General features: G+C 45.2%; 1 protein-coding gene across 1 annotated transcript in view; it reads right to left on the bottom strand.

Moving 5' to 3' along the window:
• PLXND1 (plexin D1) overlaps positions 1 to 25,266 on the bottom strand; it is a 383,087-nt gene that overhangs the window by 136,741 nt on the left and 221,080 nt on the right. The window contains exons 15-16 of the mRNA XM_078661693.1: positions 5,467 to 5,606; positions 1,617 to 1,790 (exon numbers count right to left, since the gene is read on the bottom strand). Of these exons, the coding sequence (XP_078517819.1) occupies positions 1,617 to 1,790; positions 5,467 to 5,606 (314 nt within the window). The remainder of the gene's footprint in view (positions 1 to 1,616; positions 1,791 to 5,466; positions 5,607 to 25,266) is intronic.

The raw sequence follows: 25,266 nt of genomic DNA on the forward strand, positions 1-25,266 counted from the left end.
GTGCCATTTTCAGATGTTCTATGGACACAGCCTTTGTGCAAGATGATGGTTCTAACAACAGTTAGCAAAGATGCTGGCTCCAAGCTGGAATATCCAGAAACAGGGCACAATGGAGTGTAATATCTCTTCACCTGGATGTTATAAGCCTTCCTGAAGCAGTGATGAGGAATAGACAAAGTGAATAAAAAGACACTGCAGTTCCTCTCCTCACCCTTACCATTTACCAAAAGATGCAGCTCAGGAAGAACAAATAAGCAGCACTTTAAACAGCCCTGTCACCATCGTCTCTCACTTCAGCGTCTGGGTCTTCCTTCATCCTCCCATGCTTCAGTGTCTGGATTGCCACCCTCCAGTCACACAAATATAGTCAATCAACTGCTGTGTGAAAAATCTGTACCCAGCCTCCATTTTGTGCCATTTAAAATGGATCCCATTGATCCCAGTACTCAGACTCTCATCGCACATACAGAGTCCTCCTACTGTGTATGTGCTACACGCCTACCACAGGCATGTGTTCTCGAAACGCACATGGAATGTCAGCGCAAGATCTGGGGTTCACAATATGGCAAACTTGATGGTCAGTAGACTGCCACAAAGAAAATGGTCTGGTCATACTAAAGACTCACAAAACCTCGGTACGCTGCCACCACCAGTTATGTGACAACCTAGGGCATGGACAGTTGTCCTGGGTCGGCTATGATGCTACATTTGGTGTACCCCTCCAGGGGACCATCCATTACAACACAGTCATTACAACACCTTACCTTTACAACGGAACTGTCTTTACATCGCATGCCATTACAATGCATGCTAATACAACACATGTTACTACAACGCATGCCATTACAACACATACTATACCAATTCATGCCAATAAAGTAAGTAATAGAGATTTATTTAGTATTAGGGTGGGTATGAGTTTTGGGGTACATGGGAATAGTAATTTGTACCCCTACACTATCCAACACTTATCCTACTGTTGCACTCTCTGGAGTGGGAATAGTCATTTTTACCCCTACACTATCCAACACTTACCCTACTGTTGTACTCACTGGAGTGGGAATTGTCATTTTTACCCCTACACTATCCATCACTTACCCTACTGTTGCCCTAAAAGTATTATGCGTTGTAATTGTATGCGTTGTAAGTGTAGTTTTAAAAAATGGTTTGTAATGGCTTGCGTTGTAAAATCATGCAATGTAATGGTAGTTGCGATGTAAAGACTGCATTGTAAAAGCAGGCTTTGTAATTGCAGCTGTTGTAACGTCATATATTCCCCCTACAGGTCACAGAACAGGTTCTGGGTATCACATTCCGAAGGAACAGGCCTAGGCCTCTGTGCACACTCTAGATGCGTATGATGGCAGGGCAGGGCAGTCATGACACCACTTTCACATGCATTTGACCACTGATTGATTGATTGATTGACTCCGGGCAGGCGTTCAAATCCTTTTACGATGCAGGGGGGACATTCCTGATCCTGCTGCCCAAGCTTTACTGTATCTGACCACTGAACTTAAACTTCCAGTGCTGCCTCGTCTACTTTTGTGGAGCACTGAATGCCACCAAATAATGTACAGGAATTCACCAATGAAGGAAAGTGAAGCGACCAGTACCTGATGTGACTGCTTGTTGGACTGATGTTGTTGATCACAGGGTTTTTACGGTAGTCGAACATTAGGCTTGCATTAATGCAAGACCGCTGGTCCAGCTGCACGCAAACCCTTGCGGCAGCAGGTGTGTGAAACTCCATACCTGGCATGGTGCAAGTGATGCTGCTGTCGGTGCGTCTGTAGAGAAAAATTAATTTTTGGTTAAACGATGACTCAATGGCTGACCGCTCCCTTTGAGAGGTCATCCTTGCAAAACTGTCTGACACTGTTGCACATTGGGTAGAGTGGAATGAGGCGTGAGATTGGGAAAGGAGGCTAGTCTACCAAGAGCAGGTGTGGTCTTGTGGAGAGAGGTTGCGGTCTAGTGGAGAGAGGTTGCGGTCTGGTGGAGACAGGTTGCGGTCTGGTGGAGACAGGTTGCGGTCTGGTGGAGAGAGGTGTTGTCTAGTGGAGAGAGGTGTGGTCTAGTGGAGAGAGGTGTGGTATAGTGGAGAGAGGTGTGGTCTAGTAGAGAGAGGTGTGGTCTAGTGGTGAGAGGTTGTGGTCTAGTAGAGAGAGGCCTGGTCTAGTGGAGAGAGGCATGGCTTAAGGAGAGAGGTGTGGTCTGGTGGAGAGAGGGTGGTCTAGTGGAGAAAGGTTGAGTCTAGTGGAGAGAGGTGTGGTCCATTAGAGAGAGGTTGTGGTCTAGTAGAGAGAGGCGTGGTCTAGTGGAGAGAGGCGTGGTTTCGTGTAGAGAGGTGTGGTCTAGTGGAGAGAGGCGTGGTCTAGTGGAGAGAGGCGTGGTTTAGTGGAGGGAGGCGTGGTGTAGTGGAGAGAGAGAGGTGTGGTCTAGTGGAGAGAGGTTGTGGTCTAGTGGAGAGAGGTATGGTCTAGTGGAGAGAGATGTTGTCTAGTACAGAGAGGTGTGGTCTAGTTCAGAGAGGTGTGGCCTAGTAGAGAGAGGTGTGGCCTAGTAGAGAGAGGTGTGGCCTAGTGGAGAGAGGTGTGGTCTAGTAGAGAGAGGTGTGGCCTAGTAGAGAGAGATGTGGCCTAGTGGATAGAGGTGTGGCCTAGTGGAGAGAGGTGTGGTCTGGTGGAGAGAGGTGTGGTTGAATAAAACTGGGCGGTGGCAGCTCACTACCGGGAATCAGAGCTTTGCACTAGAGTGAGGAAGGTGACACTTGAGTGAGCTCGCCCTGCCAGATCACCCAATAAACATGCAGGTTCATTTGGGTTTAGGAATAATGACAGCATCAGTGACAGCACTAGACGGCTGTGATAAGCGCCTCTACCATTCTTTTTTGCCCACACACAACTAGACACCACTTAGTTACGTAGTTGAGTGGTAGGTAGCTAAAAGGGAACTACAGACCGAGGAACTGTCAATGACCCTTTATTGAGCATAGAAAGGCAAGAAATATTTATGTTAGAAAGAGATGAATGGTCATCCCCAACCCTCTTGCTTTTAGTTGACATTAATACAATTTTTCACATGGTCTGCCACAGGTAATTTCAACAACTAGGCCCCACTCTTTACCAACACAAGGACACAACAAGAGCATATCCAGTGCTCCTGAACAGGTTGAGCATACCCAGCGAAGCGCACAAAACATGGGGTGAGGAGTAAAAGCTCTATGATGAATCATTCCAGCTAAATGAGTGACAAGAGAGGCCATGCCAAACAACTCCCCAAATTTATAATCACGTAGGTCTAAGTGACTCTTGACAACAGGGCATACCCCACAATCCACACAGACATCACAGGTTTTTGTTTTACATGAATCAAGTAAAATGAGGTGCAGTTTGCTGCAAAGAGATGCATAACACAGGGAGGTGCAGTGTAACAAGGATATTAATGTGAGGACAAGTAGAAATGGAGGTAGACAATGGGTGGAGGTGTGGTCTAATGATAGGAGGCGGGGTTTAGTGAAAGGAGGCGTGGTCTAATAGCTGGATTGGTCCAGTTGTGGGAGGCAGGTTCGAGGTTGGGCAGCGATGGTCTTCTGGGAGGGTCTAAGATCCAGTGCTAGGAAGCCCTGTCTTGAAGAATAAGAGGAGCTGTGCATCAGTGGAAGGAAAAGAAGTGTAATAGGAGAGGGTTATTAAGGGAATGCAACTAAACAGGAGGAATTCTGATGAGTGAAACAGAATCATCCAGGACTCTGTAACTGACCATGGAGGCCATTCCATAGGAAGAGTCTGAGCAGTTTGAAGGCCCGAAACCTTGAGGAGGCACGTGGTGGCTTGCGAAAGATGAAAAGAGTTTGGTTGGTGGAGCGATGAGTGTGAGCCAGGATGTGGCATGGAGGATGCCAACTATGGCTTTAAGACTTAGGGGGTTATTTATAAGAGCCTTGCTGCACTTAAGGACCACGTAAAGGGGTACATGCGTGACGCTGGGCTCTGAATCTGATTTATGAAGCCATGCAAAGCCAACCTGCGTGTCTTTGAGTGGCCTCATAAATCTTGAGAAAAGCGATGCAGAGCAAAATCGCTGCGTCGCCTTACTCTATGCTCTGGAGGCGTTCCATGAGAGTTGAGGTGGGTGTTTCCACGCAACAGCCATGGATTTCGATGCTGCAACAGATTTACAAAATCATTTAGACATGGGGAAGTGCCAAATCCTTATGCCTCCCGAGGTGAGGCGTAACGAAGAGAAATATCTTTATTTCTCCTCGTTTTTTCATCTTTCCATGAATTCTGCAAAGTGGGACATGTCTCTTAGGATTGTTTCTTTGCAGGAAGATGCCCCTTCCTGCGTAAAAGCAATCCTGCATGCAACAGAGGCACCCCTGTACCATGGCGCTAGGCTGCCAAAATGGCGCCAGCGCAGGAAGAAAGGGAAGGACCGCACTGTACTGCATAAATACGGTGCATTCCTGCCCTTTCACTTTGGCGTTGGACAACACAACAAGAAGCCTTGCTGCGCTGCCCTATCCCAAAATCCCGTAAATTAGGTCCTTGGAGCTGGTGCTTGTTCCTAGAGCCAGCCTCCAGGCTGTCTGAGGTGTGTCATGAGGGGGAAATATCTGGGTAGAATAAACCATTCTTGTGGGGAAATGAGTGCCTTGTCACAGGGAGTAAAGGAGTCCCCTTAGTAAGCGGTTGTAATAAGCCGGCTCAGTTATTAGTGTCTTGGCCATCTGGAAGACACTGGCGTAACGAAACCTGAGGGGCCTCCCCTGCAGAGTACATGGAGGGCCCCCTCCATACCTACTCAGGAGCTCTCAGGCCAGGGTAATGTGCTGAGGGGGGCTTGGTTACGCCCCAGCTGGAAGAAGCAGAGAGGACACATCTTTCTGATGGTGGAGTAGCGAGACCTGGTGGGTGAGGAAGTGAAGATGATGAAGGAGTGAGGGCTCCTGGAGGAACCCAAGGGTACTCCAAGGGTCTTTGCTGAGGTGAGGTAGGTAGTGCCTAAGGAAAAGACAGCCGGAAGGCAGTGTTGTAAGGGAAGAGGAGGCGGGAAAGTAGGTTGTATCCATATTCAAAGAGTCCAGCATGAGAGAGTGGATGGCCACCTGATGATGGAATTAGGGTACCATGGGATGATGTCAAAATGCATCTCATGTGGGTTGCAGCTACAAAGCAGATAGCTCAGCTCTGTTTTTAATGCACTGGAAGTAACATTAAGTACATTTTGACTTTTTAAAGTGCTTATCTGCCAGAAACAAGGCACATCTGTCCTCCATCCAAGTTCAGCATTTGTCTAATGATAAAGCTTATGATAGCTAGCATTTTGAGTGTTTCTGGATGTTATTCTCTGCTCGCTCCACAGAGGTGGATGATGGAAAATCTCTAGTTTTCCTTGTAGGCCGACCTCCCTCTGCAGCTGCCCCACCACGAAGTGCATGGGCAGGTAGGTAGCACTTACACCAAGTGTGTACACTCTCTGCTCTCGTTCACCAGGACGCGCAGCTCCGACCCCACGCTCAAGCTCTTGCCAGAGAACGTGACCCTAGTCCCACCAGCTAGGGGTCCTTCTGTGGGGGTCATAGAGTACAGCTCCGGGATCTGAAACAAAAAACACAGGAGTTACCACCAGCTGGTAATATCACCTAACAAACCAATTCTCTCTATTTCATAAATTGTCACATATTCAGGGAGTCCAACAGGAGCTCATTACAACAACATCAGGTTATCAGATGTCACGACTTTCATACAGGCATTATTAAATGGTCACATTTTTAGGTCTCGGCCTGCCAATGCGCTTGCGCATTGCTGGCTGAGATTATAGTAATTGGGCAAAAGAACAGTCTACCAATGGCGGATTTGGCACAGTTCATGTGACCTATGCACGTGCACAAACCAGCCACGTCACAAACAACCATTTGTCTGTGCCTCCCGTCACACTTAAAAAATGAACGATTTCCTATGATGGTCTTAGATATCAATTCTCTGCTAGAATGAAAACGACCACTTTGCGTTATTCCCGTGGTGTTGTGTGTGTCACACACAATGGCCTCAAGGTCGTCGTGCGTGACGCATACCACGAACCCCTGACAGCCTGTGCTGGAGGATAAGACTTTGAAAGTCTGAAGAATCGGACGCATACAGTTAATTTAATTTGGACATCACAACACCACGGGAATAACGCAAAGTGCGTCTGGATTTGGGGTGTAGTGACGCCCCATCCTCTTGACCGTTTTGAACGCAAATTACGACAGTGCAATTCCCGACATTCCACCAACGTCACGCTGTACTGGTTAACGAAAAATTCCCAAATTCCTGAATGTACACCATCGTGACATTTTGCATATTTTTATTTACACACCTTTGCTATAAATGTATCTCAAACGTAGTACAACAAAATACGAATGGCTGTTGCACACGGTACTTTTGTATGAATGCTTCCTCACAAAAATGGCACACACAACCCCCCCCACACACTCCCACACACACAACCACACACACACACAACCCCACACACACACACAACCACACACACAAACCCCCCCACACACAGACAACCCCACACACACACAACCCCCCACACACACACAACCCGCCCACACAAACACACACAGAACCCCTACCCCACACACACACAACCCCCCCACACACACAACCCAACCCCACACACACAGCCCAATACACACAGCTCCACACACACACAACCCCCCCACACACACACAATCCCACACACACACAACCCCCTCACATACACATACAAACCCACACACACAACCCCCACACACAGAACCCCCCACACAAACACACACAGAACCCCCACCCCACACACACACACACAACCCCCCACACACACAACCCCCCACACACACAACCACCCCACACACACAACCCCCCACACACAGCCCCACACACACACACAGCCCCACACTCACACAACCCCACACACACAACCCCCCACACCACAACCCTCCCACACCACAACCCCCCAACACACAACCCCTCACCACACAACCCCCCCACACAACCACAACCCCACACACACACACAACCACAACCCACACACACACAACCCCACACACACCACCCCCCCACACATGCACACCCCACACACACAATCCCACACACACAACCCCATATACACACACAACCCCATATACACCCAACCCCACACACACACAACCCACACACACACAACTACACACCAGGATAGCAAAACATGGCATAGCAAAACAAAACATAGCATAGCATAACAAAACATAGTATAACTTAACAAAACACAACAAAACAGCATAACAAAACACAACAAAACATAGCATAACAAAACAAAGCATATCATAACAAAACACAACAAAACATAGCATAGCATAACAAAACATAGCATAGCATAACAAAGCTGCATAACATAGCATAACAAAACAAAGCATAGCATAACAAAACATAGCATAACATAGCATGACAAAACAAAACCTACTATAACAAAGCATAGCATAGCAAAACACAAAAAAACAGAGCATAGCATAGCATAAAAAACACAACAAAACATAGCATAACAAAACAAAACATAGCATAGCATAACAACACAAAGCATAGCATGGCATATCATAAAAAGCTAAGGCAAATATCAATAAATAAATAAATATCAATAAATAAATAAATATCAAAAAGCTAAGGCAATAAATCACCGCCTGTGGTCACGAGGCTCCTCGAGATAAGACTCCCTCGAGCAGGAAAGTGAAACTGCCCTCCCGGCTCACAAAGCAACCACAATAAACAGAGGACTAAGGTTTCTTCCCCCCTCTATGTGGCGGCCATTTTGACGATTCTCTTCCTCTCGGGCCGCCATCTTGGACTAGTCAATATCGCTGGGCTATTAACTGATTCACTTCACCTTATAAACTGTCACTAAGAACTTACCACCTCAGACTAAGCCCAACTACTTTACTCTGGCGCACACCCATCCGTGTCTTGTAACCGACTGCTTGCATGTGTATTCTGCTGTTTATTTTTATATCTGTATATTTTATCCATAGATTTGCATTTTATCAGAACTATTCCTCCAACTGTACTCTGCACTACTTTACACTACTGCTACCTCATATAATGTAGGTTTATATTTTTTTATCAAAACTACTCCTCCAAGTATACCCTGCTCTACCTTACATAATGCTGCAACCTGCACCCATTGGTGGTCTATAGTGTCCCTGAACTATTCCTCCAATTGTACTCTGCACTACCACTTTACACAACTCTGCAACCGCACTGCACTACCACAAGTATTCACTTTACCTATCCTTCATGTAATGCACCGACTGCACATATGCCTGTCGTCTCACTAGTGTATCTTTCTGCCCGCTAGTGCTGTGCCATCCCTGATCCTGATAGCCGGCGGTGTTTGCATGTGCATCTTGCTCCGGCATATCACGAGGGCCCACTAACCCCTGCGCTATACTGCCACCATACCAACATGGAGCTCAGCGGAAAACACACATATAAAATAAACTACCCTCCCGTGCTCACCAAAAAAGCTACTAAACGCTTTAAACACGACTTCCTTAGGTCTCACCCAGAAATACCCTTTGCCGACACCTACTTCTCATCGGTCAATGGACCCTTGAACACCGACATCATTTTCCACACCACACGCAGAGCGCAATGGAAAAAAGTGTTCCTCACCCTATTCACCGTCTCCACCTCCCGGAAATCCGCACATGGCGTAACACTTTCCATCACATCGTCCCAACTCCTCCCAGGCAGAACCACCGTCACTATATACAACAACGGGATTGTCTTAATTCAAGCGACAGACAGAAACCTGGAACTACTTGACAACATGTTCCCCTCTCTCAAAGAGCACCTTTCCAATCCTCGGACTTGCACGCATATCACCCCCTGTCCTACCTCTCCTAACGTCACAGCTCCCACCCTCAACTCTCCTAACCCAGTGCAGCAGCAAGAAGACACGCACCTCACCTTCACACCCTGCTCCACAATCAATCACCTGCCCGTCCCAGCTTCCCCTCCCCGCCCCTCATACACAGACTTAGACCTGGTCCCTCCACACACCACTCTCTTTCCCAGCCCCCCTACTAACCTCCCTACCTCCGCTCATCCTCCTGTCTCCCCCCCACACTCTGCACTCCCGTACCTTCCCCCGCACATTTTTTATCAGAGCACCCCTCCTCCCCCAATGGCACCCCACACATCATGACTCTCTCTCCGACTTCCGCCCCCCCCACACTTAGCACTCCCACCACGCCTAGCCTGTATCCCTCCCTCAACCTCCCACCCCCCTCGCTCACTCCTCAATATTCCACCTCCTCCCCCACAACAGCCAGCCTTCACATCGCCCCCTTATTCCCTTCCCCCCCTAGCGCGGATGCGCCTCCCAACAACACCTATCCTCTCGCTAACGCCCCCAACACCCACACCAGCCCCGCCTCTCCACCCGGACTGCCCCCTGTCAACGTATTCGCCGATTCAGCACCAGTACCCTCCCCCAACACCGCGCCCATCATCACCTTGGACATTATTATGTCCACCCTCCTCCAACTGAAAGAGGAATTTCACTCCATTAAAGAGTTGCTCATCACACACCCCATCAGACACCCCCCCCCATCACCACCCTTCCCACACCTAACACCACGTCCCCCTCACCGCCTTCTCGCCCTACCACACAACTCTCCACACACCGGACTTCTATCCCCCCTCGCAACACCAACAATCGCAATAACAATTGCAATATCTTTACTACCAAGCGCAATATTCCTCCTTCCTCTACACCTAACAACACTTCCTCCACACCTCCTTCTCGCCTCATCACACATCCTTCCCCAACTTGGACTTCTACCCCTTTTTGCAATACCACCAATCGCCCCAGACGCACCACCAACACGATCTCTGACCTTGACGTACACACCCTTCTCCACTCTTACGACCCGGCTCCCCAAAAGCCACTAGCTACCAACAACATGTCCATCCCAACGATTATATCTAACGACCTCAGGCACCTAAAGGATAACAACAGAGGCGCTGTCCCCAACAACCTCACTAATGTACCCCTCGTTTTGGAATCTTCCTCCACCCTATGCACCCCTAGCCTTAAATGCATACTTCTCAACTGCAGATCGGCCCAAAGACATTCCACGGAGGTCGCCGAACTCATCATGTCCCTGGAATTGGACCTAGCCATCCTGACTGAAACATGGCTGTCTGACACCTCCACACCTATACTGGATATCCTAGTCCCCCCCAATTACTGTATCATTAGACTTGACAGGGACAAAAAGATAGGCGGTGGAATTGCCTGCATTCACAGAAGCAACCTCTCAGTCTCCAAAGTGACCGTCTCCTCTCTTACTTCCTGTGAATACCTCTGCCTTGATATCATCAGCGAAAGCAAACCGGTATGTTCACTACACATTATATACCACCCTCCTGGGGACAATCTCTCCTTCTTCCAACAACTCATGGACACAATTACAGCCAACTCAGGACGTCAGCACACCCAAATTTTCCTTGGTGACTTCAATCTCCACTGGAATGACAACAGTGACACAGTGGTAAACAGCCTCAAAAGCTTTCTCAACGCACTTGATCTCAACCAAATATGCAACAGCCCGACCCATAAGAGAGGTTCTACCCTTGACCTCATTATCTCCAAAGAGGGCGCTATTCAACTGGAGTCAATCCAACCTTGTGACTGGTCAGATCACCATATTGTCTCCTTCATCATCAAGGAAAAAACCAGACTTAATTCAGTTCAACCCCCTAAGCACAAAGTGTGGAAAAGAGACTTGAAGAAACTCAACCCAAACTCCCTACCACCTAATAGCTGCAATCGGCTACTTCCCCCTCCTGGCGTTACAGACGTTCAACTTCTGACTGACCACTATCCCAATACTATGTCCACAATAATCGATGAGGTGGCGCCCATGCAACTGAAAAGAGTCTCGTCCAAGAAGACTTCCAACCCATGGTATGACGGAAGCCTCAATGAGGATAGACGGGCGATGCGAATGGCAGAGCGCACCTGGAGGTCAGCCCCTTCTGCAGTACACCTAAAAAATCTAAAGAAACAGAGAAACGCCTATTTCAGGAAAATAAAACGCTCAAAAAGAGACTTCTTCAGCCTCCAGCTCGCCCAAGCTAAAAACCGTCCAAGAAAACTGTTTGAGTTAGTCAGAACTCAATCCAAAGAGCATCCCCAGACAATCAGCTCCATGGACGTTACTCCTTCCTGCGAAGACTTCTCTGCCTTCTTTACCCAAAAAACTGAGAGAATAAGAAGCGATCTCCTCAATGACGCTATCCTGTACTTCAACCCCCGACACTCAGCAATACCTCAACCAAAGAACAATGCTACTTGGTCTTCCTTTGACACTTACTCCGTAGAAGAAATTGGCAGACTGCTCAGCGCCTTGAAACCTTCCAATCACCTCTCTGATCCCCTTCCTGCTAGCGCTGTAAAAGACTTCTCCCCTTGGCTTCTCCCACTCTGGTCTAAGATTATCAATAGCTCTCTTCAACAAGGATCCATCCCCAACGCCCTCAAAGTAGGCCAAGTCACACCGCTACTAAAAAAACCAACAGCAGACCCCACTGATCTAAACAACTACCGCCCTATTACAAACATTCCCACTCTCGCTAAACTGTTGGAAAAATGCGTTCAACTACAACTGACTAAACACATAGATAAGTTTGATCTCCTAAACGCTCATCAGTCAGGCTTCCGAGCAGGGCACAGCACCGAAACTGCCATGACTCACATAGTGGACGATGCCCTCCAAATCCTAGACCAAAACGATACCTGTCTCCTCATCCTTCTGGATCTCTCCTCAGCATTCGATACAGTTAAACATGAGAACTTACTCGAACTGTTAAACACAAGAATGGGCATATCAGGGACTGTGCTAAAGTGGTTCACCTCATTTCTACACAACCGGACACAAAGAATCAAAAGCAACAACCTGCTGTCATCTCCGGTTCCAGTATCGCTAGGCGTCCCTCAAGGATCCTCCCTCTCCCCAACACTGTTCAACCTAGTTATGGAACCTCTCACCACGTTGCTACAGGCTTCTAATGTGCACTTTCACATGTATGCCGACGACACCCAACTTTATCTTAAAATACAATCTCCCAAGGACATCATGCTGCTGAACACCACGATCAGTAACACCCAATCCTGGCTTGCAGAGAATCACCTCAAACTCAATGCTCTGAAGACCGAGTTTCTCCTGATCTCTCCTCCCGCTAAAATATCAACGGCTCAAACATGGCTTAAGCAATTAACGGCTCTAAATGTACAGCCCATCGTAGTAGACTCTGCAAAATCTTTAGGCATAACACTTGACACCAATCTCAACATGCAGCAGCACATCAGCAAGGCAACCAAAGGAGCGAACTTCCAAATCAATACCCTGAGAAAACTTAAACCATTCCTTCCTGCCAAAGACTTCCAAATTGCAGTACAATCTATAGTCATCCCGCACATAGAATACGGTTGCACCGCCCTCTGCGGGCTCCCCCTAACTACGACGGCACCCCTAAGAGCGTCCCTTAACGCCGCAGCGAGACTCGTCACAGGCTCAAAAAAACACTCACATATCTCCCCGGACTTTAAATCACTGAACTGGCTACCTTTTGAAGCCAGAATCCAACTGAAAATCGCATGCATGACACACAAGGCTGTGCATCTGAATTCACCCGCCTACCTCACTCAAAAGTTGACAATTTCGGGTGGCTCCCGAACTACTAGGAGCACAAGCAATCTGTTGCTGAAACCCCGAAGATTTCGGAAGGAAAAAACGTATAAACGCTCCTTTTCAGGAATGGCGCCCAGGATCTGGAACTCACTCCCTCCTGAAACAAGGCTCATCACCTCCAACACTATCTTTAAGAAGGAAGTTAAAGCGATCCTCATGGCAAAATACACATGACCTATTTCTACGTATCACTCATGAATCTGCGCTGTAAGTCCTGCCCGTCCATAGCCTATTGTACCCTGTATTAACGAATTACGTATTGTATACGCTCACTCCTTGTATTTTGTTATAATGTTTGATGCACCTGGTTGATTATGTTTACTGTTATATTGTTGACGCACCTGGTTGACTTTGCACACTTTACCCTCTCCACCTCAACGATCCTTACTTCCCTTCTACTCGCACCTGTGGGTCTTTACATCCTGCACACACCCACCTCAACTAGGCCCTCCTTTAAACTCTAGATACTCTAAAGACGCTTAAGCAAGTATATGCTCCTTGCTATTGCACTTTATGCTATTGACACAACTGTTTGTCTATACTCAGTGTACCTACATTACCACACCTATGACCTACCTCATGTCCTTTGACCTACCTATGTAACTAGCACCTTGTACCTAACTACCTCATATATTACTTTGTATATTCGCTTCTTTACTTTGTATTTTTACTTTGTATATTCTACTTTGTATTTTTTACTTGTAAAGCGCTCTGATATCTGCAAAGATCTTGTTCGCGCTGTATAAAACTCTCAAAATAAAATAAATAAATAAATAACAAAACACAACAAAACATAGCATAACAAAACATAACATAGCATAACAAAGCATAGCATATCACTACAAAACAGAGCGTAGCATAGCATAACAAAACATAGCAGAGCATAACAAAACACAACAAAACATAGCATAACGAAACAAAACCTAGCATAACAAAACAAAGCATAGCATGGCATATCATAACAAAACACAACAAAACATAGCATAGCATGACAAAACATAGCATAGCATAGCATAACAAATCATAGCATAGCATAACAAAACATAGCATAGCATAACAAAACATAGCATAACAAAATAAAGCAAAGCATAGCAAAACAAACAAAACATAGCATAGCATAACAAAACATAGCATAACATAACATAACACAATGAAACATAGCATAACAAAACATAGCATAACGAAGCACAGCATAACAAAACAAAACATAGCATAACATAATACATAGCATAGCATAACAAAACATAGCATAGCATAGCAAAACACTACAAAACGTAGCATAGCATAACAAAACACAGCATAGCATAGCATAACAAAACATAGCATAACAAAACAAAACATAGCATAACAAAACAGAATAGCAAAACAAAGCATAGCACAGCATAACAAAACATAGCATAGCATAACAAAACACAGCAAAGCTTAGCATAGCATAACAAAACATAGCATAGCATAACAAAACACAACAAAGTTTAGCACAGCATAACAAAATATAGCATAGCATAACAAAACATAGCATAACAAAACATAGCTTAGCATAACAAAGCATAGCATAGCAAAACATAGCATAGCATAACAAAACATAGCATAACATAACAGCAAAACACAACAAAACAGCATAGCTTAACAAAACACAACAAAAAATAGCATAGCAAAACAAAACATATCATAGCATAGCAAAACATAGCATAGCATACCAAACACAACAAAACATAGCATCGCATAACAGAACATAGCATAGCAAAACAAAGCATAGCATAATAAAAAACAACACAACAAAATGTAGCATAGCATAACAAAACATAACATAGCATAACAAAGCATAGCATAGCAAAACATAGCGTAGCATAACAAAATATAGCATAGCATAACAAAACAGCATAGCATAACAAATCAACGCATAGGATAGCAAAACATAGCATAGCATAACAAAACAAAACATAGGAGAGCAAAACAAAACATAGCATAGCATACAGCATCACTCAGCACCACTACAGAATCACTCAGGGGCACCACAACATCACTATGCGCTACCACAGCATCACTGAACGCCACAGCATCACTCGTTCTCCACCACAACATCACTCAGCGCCACCACAGCATCAATCTGTGCAACCATTCAACAACAATTGTTTCAAATATGTTCTCTCAATGTTTCAAGCTGTATTACAAATGTCACAAAAAGATGTTAATATTTCACTTCTGTTCTTGGATTTTCGTTACAATAAAATACACTGAACATAATCTTCACAAAAGTTATTTACAAAGTTTAAGCTGTTGCCATTATAAATTATAATAACTTTTATTTAAGTATTAATTATTTGAAAAAATTAAAAGCCATTGTTATTTGTAATATCAATACATGTAAGTCACGTAAATACAACACATATTGCATTACAAATGCTATAGGTGTCACATTTGCGAAAGTTACTACTATTGGCATTGTAAATGACAAAGCTATTAACTTTACTATTTTCAAAACCAACACATAAATAAAAAAAATTGTCATTTACAAAACAATAGCTCAAACTTTCCTAATGCGAGACCTATTGCATTGCAAACGCTTGTTGACTCTGTGATCCCACCTGTTGATTACTAGTAACAGAACCGCTCTTTGAGATGACATAACACAATGTCTATTTGTAAAGCGCACATTCCCCCAAGGATATCTTGGAGCTGAATAACAGATGTTTATTGTTACCCAACTCAATGTTACTCATGTTATCGACCTCAGAAGGATGAAAGGCTGAGTGTATCGTCTAGGGTCTGAACCTGTGACCATGAGGCGTACACAGGCCGCTACTGTGGACACATTAGTCTGGTGAGCCACCAGATTGGCTCAGTGCTGTTGGCTATCAAGCTGAAACTAGTGATAAAAAACAGAACTGTGACTTAATAAACTATACGATATAGAAGACGTGTTTAATAATTGCACTTAGCTCAATATTCTTCCAGTAGTGACTGGCAGGGATCAGGGGTGGCAGGGCGGGGGGATACAAAAAAATCACACTTACCTCCTACAGCTGCCGTGACCGTCTCTCCACCGTCGTGTCTCCTTCTCCGGCGAGTCCCGGAAGGAGGCAGCACATAGGCTCCCCTAAGCCAATCACAATGCTGCAATGCAGCATTGTGATTAGTCTGAACGCCGCGGTTTGGCTCAAACAGGAGAGGGAGTCTGTGCATGTTCCCCACCACGCTGTGCATTACAGCCTGCTGGGGAACATGCAAAGTGCGCATGACTGTTTGACTGGCCCACGACGGCTGGCCAAAAAGTCATGTTCACTTGGAGTGTGCAAACCACTCCTTCCCTGTGCCACCAGCCCCGCCCCGCCCTAACCCAGCCCCGAACATACGAAAAATGAAATGATAATAAAGATGTTATTATCATTTTATTTTTCCTAGTCTGAGAACAGTGGGGCGACGCTTGTCCTTAGTGGAGGAGCCACCCCGCTTCCTATGTATTATCCAACATCACTAATTCTCTTCATGTTCCTTGATTTGCTTTCTTCACTTCCATGTTAGGACAGGTGCCGGGGAGTCCCTGCTGCTACTGGAAACCTTTAAATCACGCAACATATTGTTACATGTGTGGAAACTCTGAATGAGAAGGATTATCTACTCCCCTAACCCCTCATTTCCCCCACAATCTAAGTTTATTCTGCCATGCAAAGGAGGGTGTGAAGCCGGTGGCTCCATCCTTCTGCACCACCCCCCACCCCCTCCCTCCCTATCGGGAAGGAAGTCAGTGGAGGGTCCCTGGTCTTGGAACTCTTGGAGACCACCGAGGGTGGCATTCCTAAGTGGCCATATGCATTGTGAAATACCTCAAGCCAATCCAGGCATCTTAGTCAACAGCACATTGCATTCTGGGACCAGGAGTTTTGTTTTCAATAATGTGCATATACACTCCAAAATCCCAAGATACACCAGCCCTGTCGGCTAAAATGCCTGGTGGAGCTGGAGGCATCACACCTGGCACTGGAACCACTTGGTAAGAGGGCTTTCCAGGTGGGCACTTGCCAGTGCTTAATTTGTGCTGGTGTTTGCAGTGCTCGGCACCAGCAGCATTCGTGGAGCATTTCACTATGTAATAACTCTTAAAACATGACAAAACTAGGGCTTAAATCTACAGTTTAAAGTGACATGCTGGTAGTATCAGCTACAGTGGACCAGTGTCAATACATTAAGCCCTGTACTGGGGTGAATGTATGATATTGTTCTGCATTCTGTCCATCAATTGTTCTTTTTGCATTTGTCACCCTGAGTGGGACGGGTATGCCCAGACGTGGGTCCCGTGCTCTCCATGCCACTGGAGTCAAGCTTTCCTGGCTGATGAGGGCTGAAACCCCGAAACCGGTCCTAGGGAGGACCTGGCCTGGCAGTTTGGGCTGGACTGTTCCCATGAGGCACAGGGTCAAGACTGATTGGCATATGGCTGGGTTCAAACTGGAATGGCATGGTGAGCAAAAAAACGATGGATGTCGGCCCATATCTCTGTACTGGGGTGAATGTATGACATTGTTCTGCATTCTGTCCATCAATTGTTCTTTTTGCGTACACAAAGCCCCGTCACTTTATTATTTTTTTTTTTTACAAATGAAGCGCTGTGCTTGGCCCACATTTCGCCCACTTCCTGAGGCGTCCTCGCCTGTGCGCGTGCTTCAATAATTCTAGCATGGGCAAAGAGCAGGGACGCCTACCGCTGCAAGGGGTCGTGCGTCTCTTTTCAGTAATATGACACTGCCCCGCCTCCGGCGGAAGCAGCCAGCGGGAGGCTTGTGCAGTTATGGTTACCTGACTTCTGATCTTTTACAAGAAGGTGTGACTGTACCTGGCTTAAGTTGCTGCTTGCCTGGGCATACTGTAAATCACTCTTAACATGCCCTTCTGTCCATTTCGCAATATAGTTATAAAAAAGTCAAATGACGTCACTTCCTGTGAAGTCATCTGTTCAGTGGGGAGAGGTGTGATTTTCTTTTTTGTAAGAGAAGTGTAAATTATGACCACGTTATCGAGGCGGAGGGCGGCTGCACCGCAACCAGCGGTATTTACCGCCTGCGGTATTACCTTTCATGATTAGGTTGGAGTGATTATCAGGCCCCACGTGTTATCTGCAGAGTACGTGGCAGATGTATCATCCCCATCATTTGCGATTCCCAAATAGCAATTTTTAAGGAATCACTATTTGGGAATTGCAAATTGGGATATATGTAGAAATTCGCTATTTTTTAGCGATTTCTTAAAATTCCTTAATTGCGATTAGCAAATTGCTAATGAATGTGAAATTATTCTCAATTTGCGATTCGCAATTAGCTAATTGCAAATTGAGAATAATTTCAAGGTTGCAGGGGTGTCTCAAGGACACCCAGCAGCACCTATGAAATCGACATGTGTGCGCATATGGCGCACATACATGCCCTAAGGGCATGTATGAGCGTCACATGGCACCTTTACAAAATGTAAAAAGTGCATTTGTAAATGAATTCGCAAATTACCACCAACTACAAGTTGGTGGTAATTTGCGATTTCTTAGTCAAAATTCGCAAAAGTGAAATGCTTAATACATTGCATTTAAGAAATCGCAACGCGATTTCTTAAATACTCACGCATTATTAAGGAATCACAAAATATGCGATTCCTTAATATTGTGAGGCTTTTTGCATGATACATTCCAAATCCTGTTTTTTTGTCGCAAACGCGGCTATTTTGCGAATCGCAGCGTTTGCGACAAAAAAAAACCTTGATACATCTGCCCCTACAACTTTTGTGGATCGGTTTTTAGTGCTAAACAAGAATATGTGCGATACAAGTTGGCACAAAAGTAACATATGTCAGTGTCACAAGGATGAAAAACTTTGCATGCTGCATGCACCAAGCCAAGTTTTTCATAGACTTTCACGAAGGTTGTAAAAAAATGTGTAACATCAGCCTTAATCAGAGGGTATGTGACCACATCTGTACACCATACATCTGTAGTGCCCCACGAACATGGGGCATAATAACACCCGGCTGCCACACTGCGGTCTGGCAGCCTCCTTGGCTGCTCTGAATCCGAGCTCTTAATTAGCAAGTTGGGGCTCCAAGTAATTACCCCTCTCTTTAAAACACTTCTTATAAATACCGTGGATAATTAAACGAATAACAAGGGAGAAATGCAGCCGCAGTCCATCGGCGCACTGTTTGCTTTACACCCTGTGTTAATTTGTAGAACCCGCTCGCTAACAAGATAAATTCCAGACATACCACACACACAAAAAATCACTCTATCCAGAGCAACTAGGAGACTGGCCAGGGACCGAGGGGGTTGTTAATTCAGGGCTCAGGGGGTTAATTTAATTCTGAGCCCTAAGTGATCCCACATGGCTTTCCTTTATTGCATGTGGCTTATGGGAATACTCGGGCCTCCTGCCAGGGGCCAAGGTGGAATTACAAGCAGCAAATGTGATGCATGTAGGGGATTTTACTTAGGATGCCTGGGATCCCCACAAACAACCCTTGGGCAAACCCACAAAAATATTAAGGTTCGCTGTTTTACCCGGCACTTTGTTCTGATGGTCAGTCTGCATCAAGTTCTCCCAGTTTCACAAAGATACAGAAACAGAGAGGTAAAGGGGTGTGTCCAAGATCACACAGTGTGGTCAAGAAGGGAGAGTGGGGGGCTACAGTTGAGATTTTAGCCACAAGAGCACACCTCCTCCCTTTGTATCGAGTAAGGCCGGTCCCGAGGTCATGATGGCATTTAATTATTCTGCATTGATTCAGCCCATAATTCCCTTTTAATGCCTCAGCTGCTGACTAGGGACATTCAGCCCTTTAATTACCTGGCCCTCTCTGGATCCAATTTTATTCCCCACTCTGTTTATTGAGTTAGGGGCAGTAATTGGTGGCTCTCAGATAGGATTTGTGAAGCCTTCCCTGTATTCTAAGAGGCTAAAACATAAAACCCAGTGTGAACCCAGTGCAAACCATGTCTGCGGAAGAACAAGGGAAGCACGTGACTTGGAAATGCCTCGCCAATTACAGGCAATAACTAGCTAGATGGGCCATTACTCATATCGATGTAAAAATAAAGGCATCAGCACGGGTCTCCTATCTGAGCCTGAGAGCGCCTCATAGCTGTTGGCACAATGCCAAGGCGGAGCAGAAGGGAACAGTAAATTGAGGGATAGGCTCTTACTAGAATGTCATCGATAAGCTAGTGTGTGGGGAGAATAATGTCTCTCGACTCTAGGAGAGGACATTCTCTGGACTAAAGGAGAAAAACATTGTCTATATTCCAAGATAATACTTTCTCCCATCTGCAAAAAAGAACATACTCTTGTCCCCCCCGGGAATACATTCTCTAGACTACAGGAGAAAACATGTTCGTGAGTCCATTCTCTAGACTACAGGAGAATACATGCTTGTGAGTCCAGGACGATGCATTCTCTTGACTACAGGATAATACATGTCCGCGAGTCCAGGATGGTGCATTCTCTTGACTACAGGAGAATACATGTCCGCGAGTCCAGGATGGTGCATTCTCTTGACTACAGGAGAATACATGCTTGTGAGTCCAGGATGGTGCATTCTCTTGACTACAGGATAATACATGTCCGCGAGTCCAGGATGGTGCATTCTTTTGACTACAGGATAATACATGTCTGCGAGTCCAGGATGGTGCATTCTCTTGACTACAGGATAATACATGTCCGCGAGTCTAGGATGGTGCATTCTCTTGACTACAGGACAATACATATTCGTGAGTTCAGGATGGTGCATTCTCTTGACTACAGGATAATACATGTCCGCGAGTCCAGGATGGTGCATTCTCTTGACTACAGGAGAATACATGTCCGCGAGTCCAGGATGATGCATTCTCTTGACTACAGGAGAATACATGTCCGCGAGTCCAGGATGGTGCATTCTCTTCACCACAGGAGAATACGTGTTCGTGAGTCCAGAATGATGCATTCCCTAGACTACTGGAAAATACATGTTTGAGAGTCCAGGATCATGCATTCTCTAGACTACAAGAGAATATATGTTCGTGAGTCCAGGATCAAGCATTCTCTAGACTACAGGAGAATACATGTTCGTGAGTCCAGGATCATGCAGTCTCTAGACTACTGGAAAATCCATGTTCGTGAGTCCAGGATGATGCATTCTCTAGACTACAGGAGAATACATGCTTGAGAGTCCAGGATCATGCATTCTCTAAACTACAGGAGAATACATGTTCGTGAGTCCAGGATCATGCAGTCTCTAGACTACTGGAAAATCCATGTTCGTGAGTCCAGGATCATGCATTCTCTAGACTACAGGAGAATACATGTTTGTGAGTCCAGGATGATGCATTCTCTAGACTACAGGAGAATACATGTTCGTGAGTCCAGGGTCATGCATCTCTAGACTACTGGAAAATCCATGTTCGTGAGTCCAGGGTCATGCATTCTCTAGACTACAGGAGAATACATGTTCGTGAGTCCAGGATCATGCATTCTCTAGACTACTGGAAAATCCATGTTCGTGTGTCCAGGGTCATGCATTCTCTAGACTACAGGAGAATACATGTTCGTGAGTCCAGGATCATGCATTCTCTAGACTACTGGAAAATCCATGCTCGTGAGTCCAGGATCATGCATTCTCTAGACTACAGGAGAATACATGTTCGTGAGTCCAGGGTCATGCATTCTCTAGACTACAGGAGAATACATGTTCGTGTGTCCAGGATGATGCATTCTCTAGACTACTGGAAAATCCATGTTCGTGTGTCCAGGGTCATGCATTCTCTAGACTACAGGAGAATACATGTTCGTGAGTCCAGGATGATGCATTCTCTAGACTACTGGAAAATCCATGTTCGTGTGTCCAGGGTCATGCATTCTCTAGACTACAGGAGAATACATGTTCGTGAGTCCAGGATCATGCATTCTCTAGACTACTGGAAAATCCATGCTCGTGAGTCCAGGATCATGCATTCTCTAGACTACAGGAGAATACATGTTCGTGAGTCCAGGGTCATGCATTCTCTAGACTACAGGAGAATACATGTTCGTGTGTCCAGGATGATGCATTCTCTAGACTACAGGAGAATACATGTTTGTGAGTCCAGGATGATGCATCCTCTAGACTACAGGAGAATACATGTTTGTGAGTCCAGGATGATGCATTCTCTAGACTACAGGAGAATACATGTTTGTGAGTCTAGGATGACAAATTCACTTGACTACAGGAGAAAACATGTTTGTGAGTCCAGGATCATGCATTCTCTTGACTACAGGAGAATACATGTTTGTGAGTCTAGGATGACAAATTCACTTGACTACAGGAGAATACATGTTTGTGAGTCCAGGATGATGCATTCTCTAGACTACAGGAGAATACATGTTTGTGAGTCTAGGATGACAAATTCACTTGACTACAGGAGAAAACATGTTTGTGAGTCCAGGATCATGCATTCTCTTGACTACAGGAGAATACATGTTTGTGAGTCTAGGATGACAAATTCACTTGACTACAGGAGAATACATGTTTGTGAGTCCAGGATGATGCATTCTCTAGACTACAGGAGAATACATGTTTGTGAGTCTAGGATGACAAATTCACTTGACTACAGGAGAATACATGTTTGTGAGTCCAGGATGATGCATTCTCTTGACTACAGGAGAATACATGTTTGTGAGTCTAGGATGACAAATTCACTTGACTACAGGAGAATACATGTTTGTGAGTCCAGGATGATGCATTCTCTAGACTACAGGAGAATACATGTTTGTGAGTCTAGGATGACAAATTCACTTGACTACAGGAGAATACATGTTTGTGAGTCTAGGATGACAAATTCACTTGACTACAGGAGAATACATGTTTGTGAGTCCAGGATAATGCATTCTGTAGACTACAGGAGAATACATGTTCGTGAGTCCAGGATGACGCACTCTCTAGACTACAGGAGAATACATGTTTGTGAGTCCAGGATCATGCATTCTCTAGACTACAGGTGAATACATGTTCATGAGTCCAGGATGACGCATTCGCTAGACTACTGGAAAATACATGCTCGTGAGTCCAGGATGACGCATTCTCTACACTACAGGAGAATACATGTTTATGAGTCCAGGATGACGAATTCACTTGACTACAAGAGAATACATGCTTGAGAGTCCAGGATGATGCATTCTCTTGACTACAGGATAATACATGTCTGCGAGTCCAGGATGATGCATTCTCTAGACTACAGGAGAATAAATGTTCTTGAGTCCAGGATGATGCATTCTCTAGACTACAGGAGAATGCATGTTTGTGACTCCAGGATGACGCATTCTCTAGACTACAGGAGAATGCATGTTCGTGAGTCCAGGATCATGCATTCTCTAGACTACAGGTGAATACATGTTCGTGAGTCCAGGATGACGCATTCGCTAGACTACAGGAGAATACATGTTCGTGTGTCCAGGATGATGCATTCTCTAGATTACAGGAGAATACATGTTCGTGAGTCCAGGATCATGCATTCTCTAGACTACTGGAAAATACATGCTCGTGAGTCCAGGATCATGCATTCTCTAGACTACAGGAGAATGCATGTTCGTGAGTCCAGGATCATGCATTCTCTAGACAACAGGTGAATACATGTTCGTGAGTCCAGGATGACGCATTCGCTAGACTACAGGAGAATACATGTTCGTGTGTCCAGGATGATGCATTCTCTAGATTACAGGAGAATACATGTTCGTGAGTCCAGGATCATGCATTCTCTAGACTACTGGAGAATACATGTTCGTGTGTCCAGGATGATGCATTCTCTAGAATACTGGAGAATCCATGTTCGTGTGTCCAGGATGATGCATTCACTTGACTACAGGAGAATACATGTTTGTGAGTCCAGGATGATGCATTCTCTAGACTACAGGAGAATACATGTTTGTGAGTCTAGGATGACAAATTCACTTGACTACAGGAGAAAACATGTTTGTGAGTCCAGGATCATGCATTCTCTTGACTACAGGAGAATACATGTTTGTGAGTCTAGGATGACAAATTCACTTGACTACAGGAGAATACATGTTTGTGAGTCCAGGATGATGCATTCTCTAGACTACAGGAGAATACATGTTTGTGAGTCTAGGATGACAAATTCACTTGACTACAGGAGAAAACATGTTTGTGAGTCCAGGATCATGCATTCTCTTGACTACAGGAGAATACATGTTTGTGAGTCTAGGATGACAAATTCACTTGACTACAGGAGAATACATGTTTGTGAGTCTAGGATGACAAATTCACTTGACTACAGGAGAATACATGTTTGTGAGTCCAGGATAATGCATTCTGTAGACTACAGGAGAATACATGTTCGTGAGTCCAGGATGACGCACTCTCTAGACTACAGGAGAATACATGTTTGTGAGTCCAGGATCATGCATTCTCTAGACTACAGGTGAATACATGTTCATGAGTCCAGGATGACGCATTCGCTAGACTACTGGAAAATACATGCTCGTGAGTCCAGGATGACGCATTCTCTACACTACAGGAGAATACATGTTTATGAGTCCAGGATGACGAATTCACTTGACTACAAGAGAATACATGCTTGAGAGTCCAGGATGATGCATTCTCTTGACTACAGGATAATACATGTCTGCGAGTCCAGGATGATGCATTCTCTAGACTACAGGAGAATAAATGTTCTTGAGTCCAGGATGATGCATTCTCTAGAGTCTAGAGAATGCATCATCCTGGACTCACGAACATGCATTCTCCTGTAGTCTAGAGAATGCGTCATCCTGGAGTCACAAACATGCATTCTCCTGTAGTCTAGAGTCTAGACTACAGGAGAATGCATGTTTGTGACTCCAGGATGACGCATTCTCTAGACTACAGGAGAATGCATGTTCGTGAGTCCAGGATGACGCATTCGCTAGACTACAGGAGAATACATGTTCGTGTGTCCAGGATGATGCATTCTCTAGATTACAGGAGAATACATGTTCGTGAGTCCAGGATCATGCATTCTCTAGACTACTGGAAAATACATGCTCGTGAGTCCAGGATCATGCATTCTCTAGACTACAGGAGAACACATGTTCGTGTGTCCAGGATGATGCATTCTCTAGACTACAGGAGAATACATGTTCGTGTGTCCAGGATGATGCATTCTCTAGAATACTGGAGAATCCATGTTCGTGTGTCCAGGATGATGCATTCTCTAGACTACAGGAGAATACATGTTCGTGTGTCCAGGATGATGCATTCTCTAGACTACAGGAGAATACATGTTTGTGAGTCCAGGATGATGCATCCTCTAGACTACAGGAGAATACATGTTTGTGAGTCCAGGATGATGCATTCTCTAGACTACAGGAGAATACATGTTTATGAGTCCAGGATGACGAATTCACTTGACTACAAGAGAATACATGCTTGAGAGTCCAGGATGATGCATTCTCTTGACTACAGGATAATACATGTCTGCGAGTCCAGGATGATGCATTCTCTAGACTACAGGAGAATAA

The sequence above is a fragment of the Lissotriton helveticus genome, chromosome 9, assembly GCF_964261635.1.
Source record: "Lissotriton helveticus chromosome 9, aLisHel1.1, whole genome shotgun sequence".
In the NCBI taxonomy this organism is placed as follows: domain Eukaryota; kingdom Metazoa; phylum Chordata; class Amphibia; order Caudata; family Salamandridae; genus Lissotriton; species Lissotriton helveticus.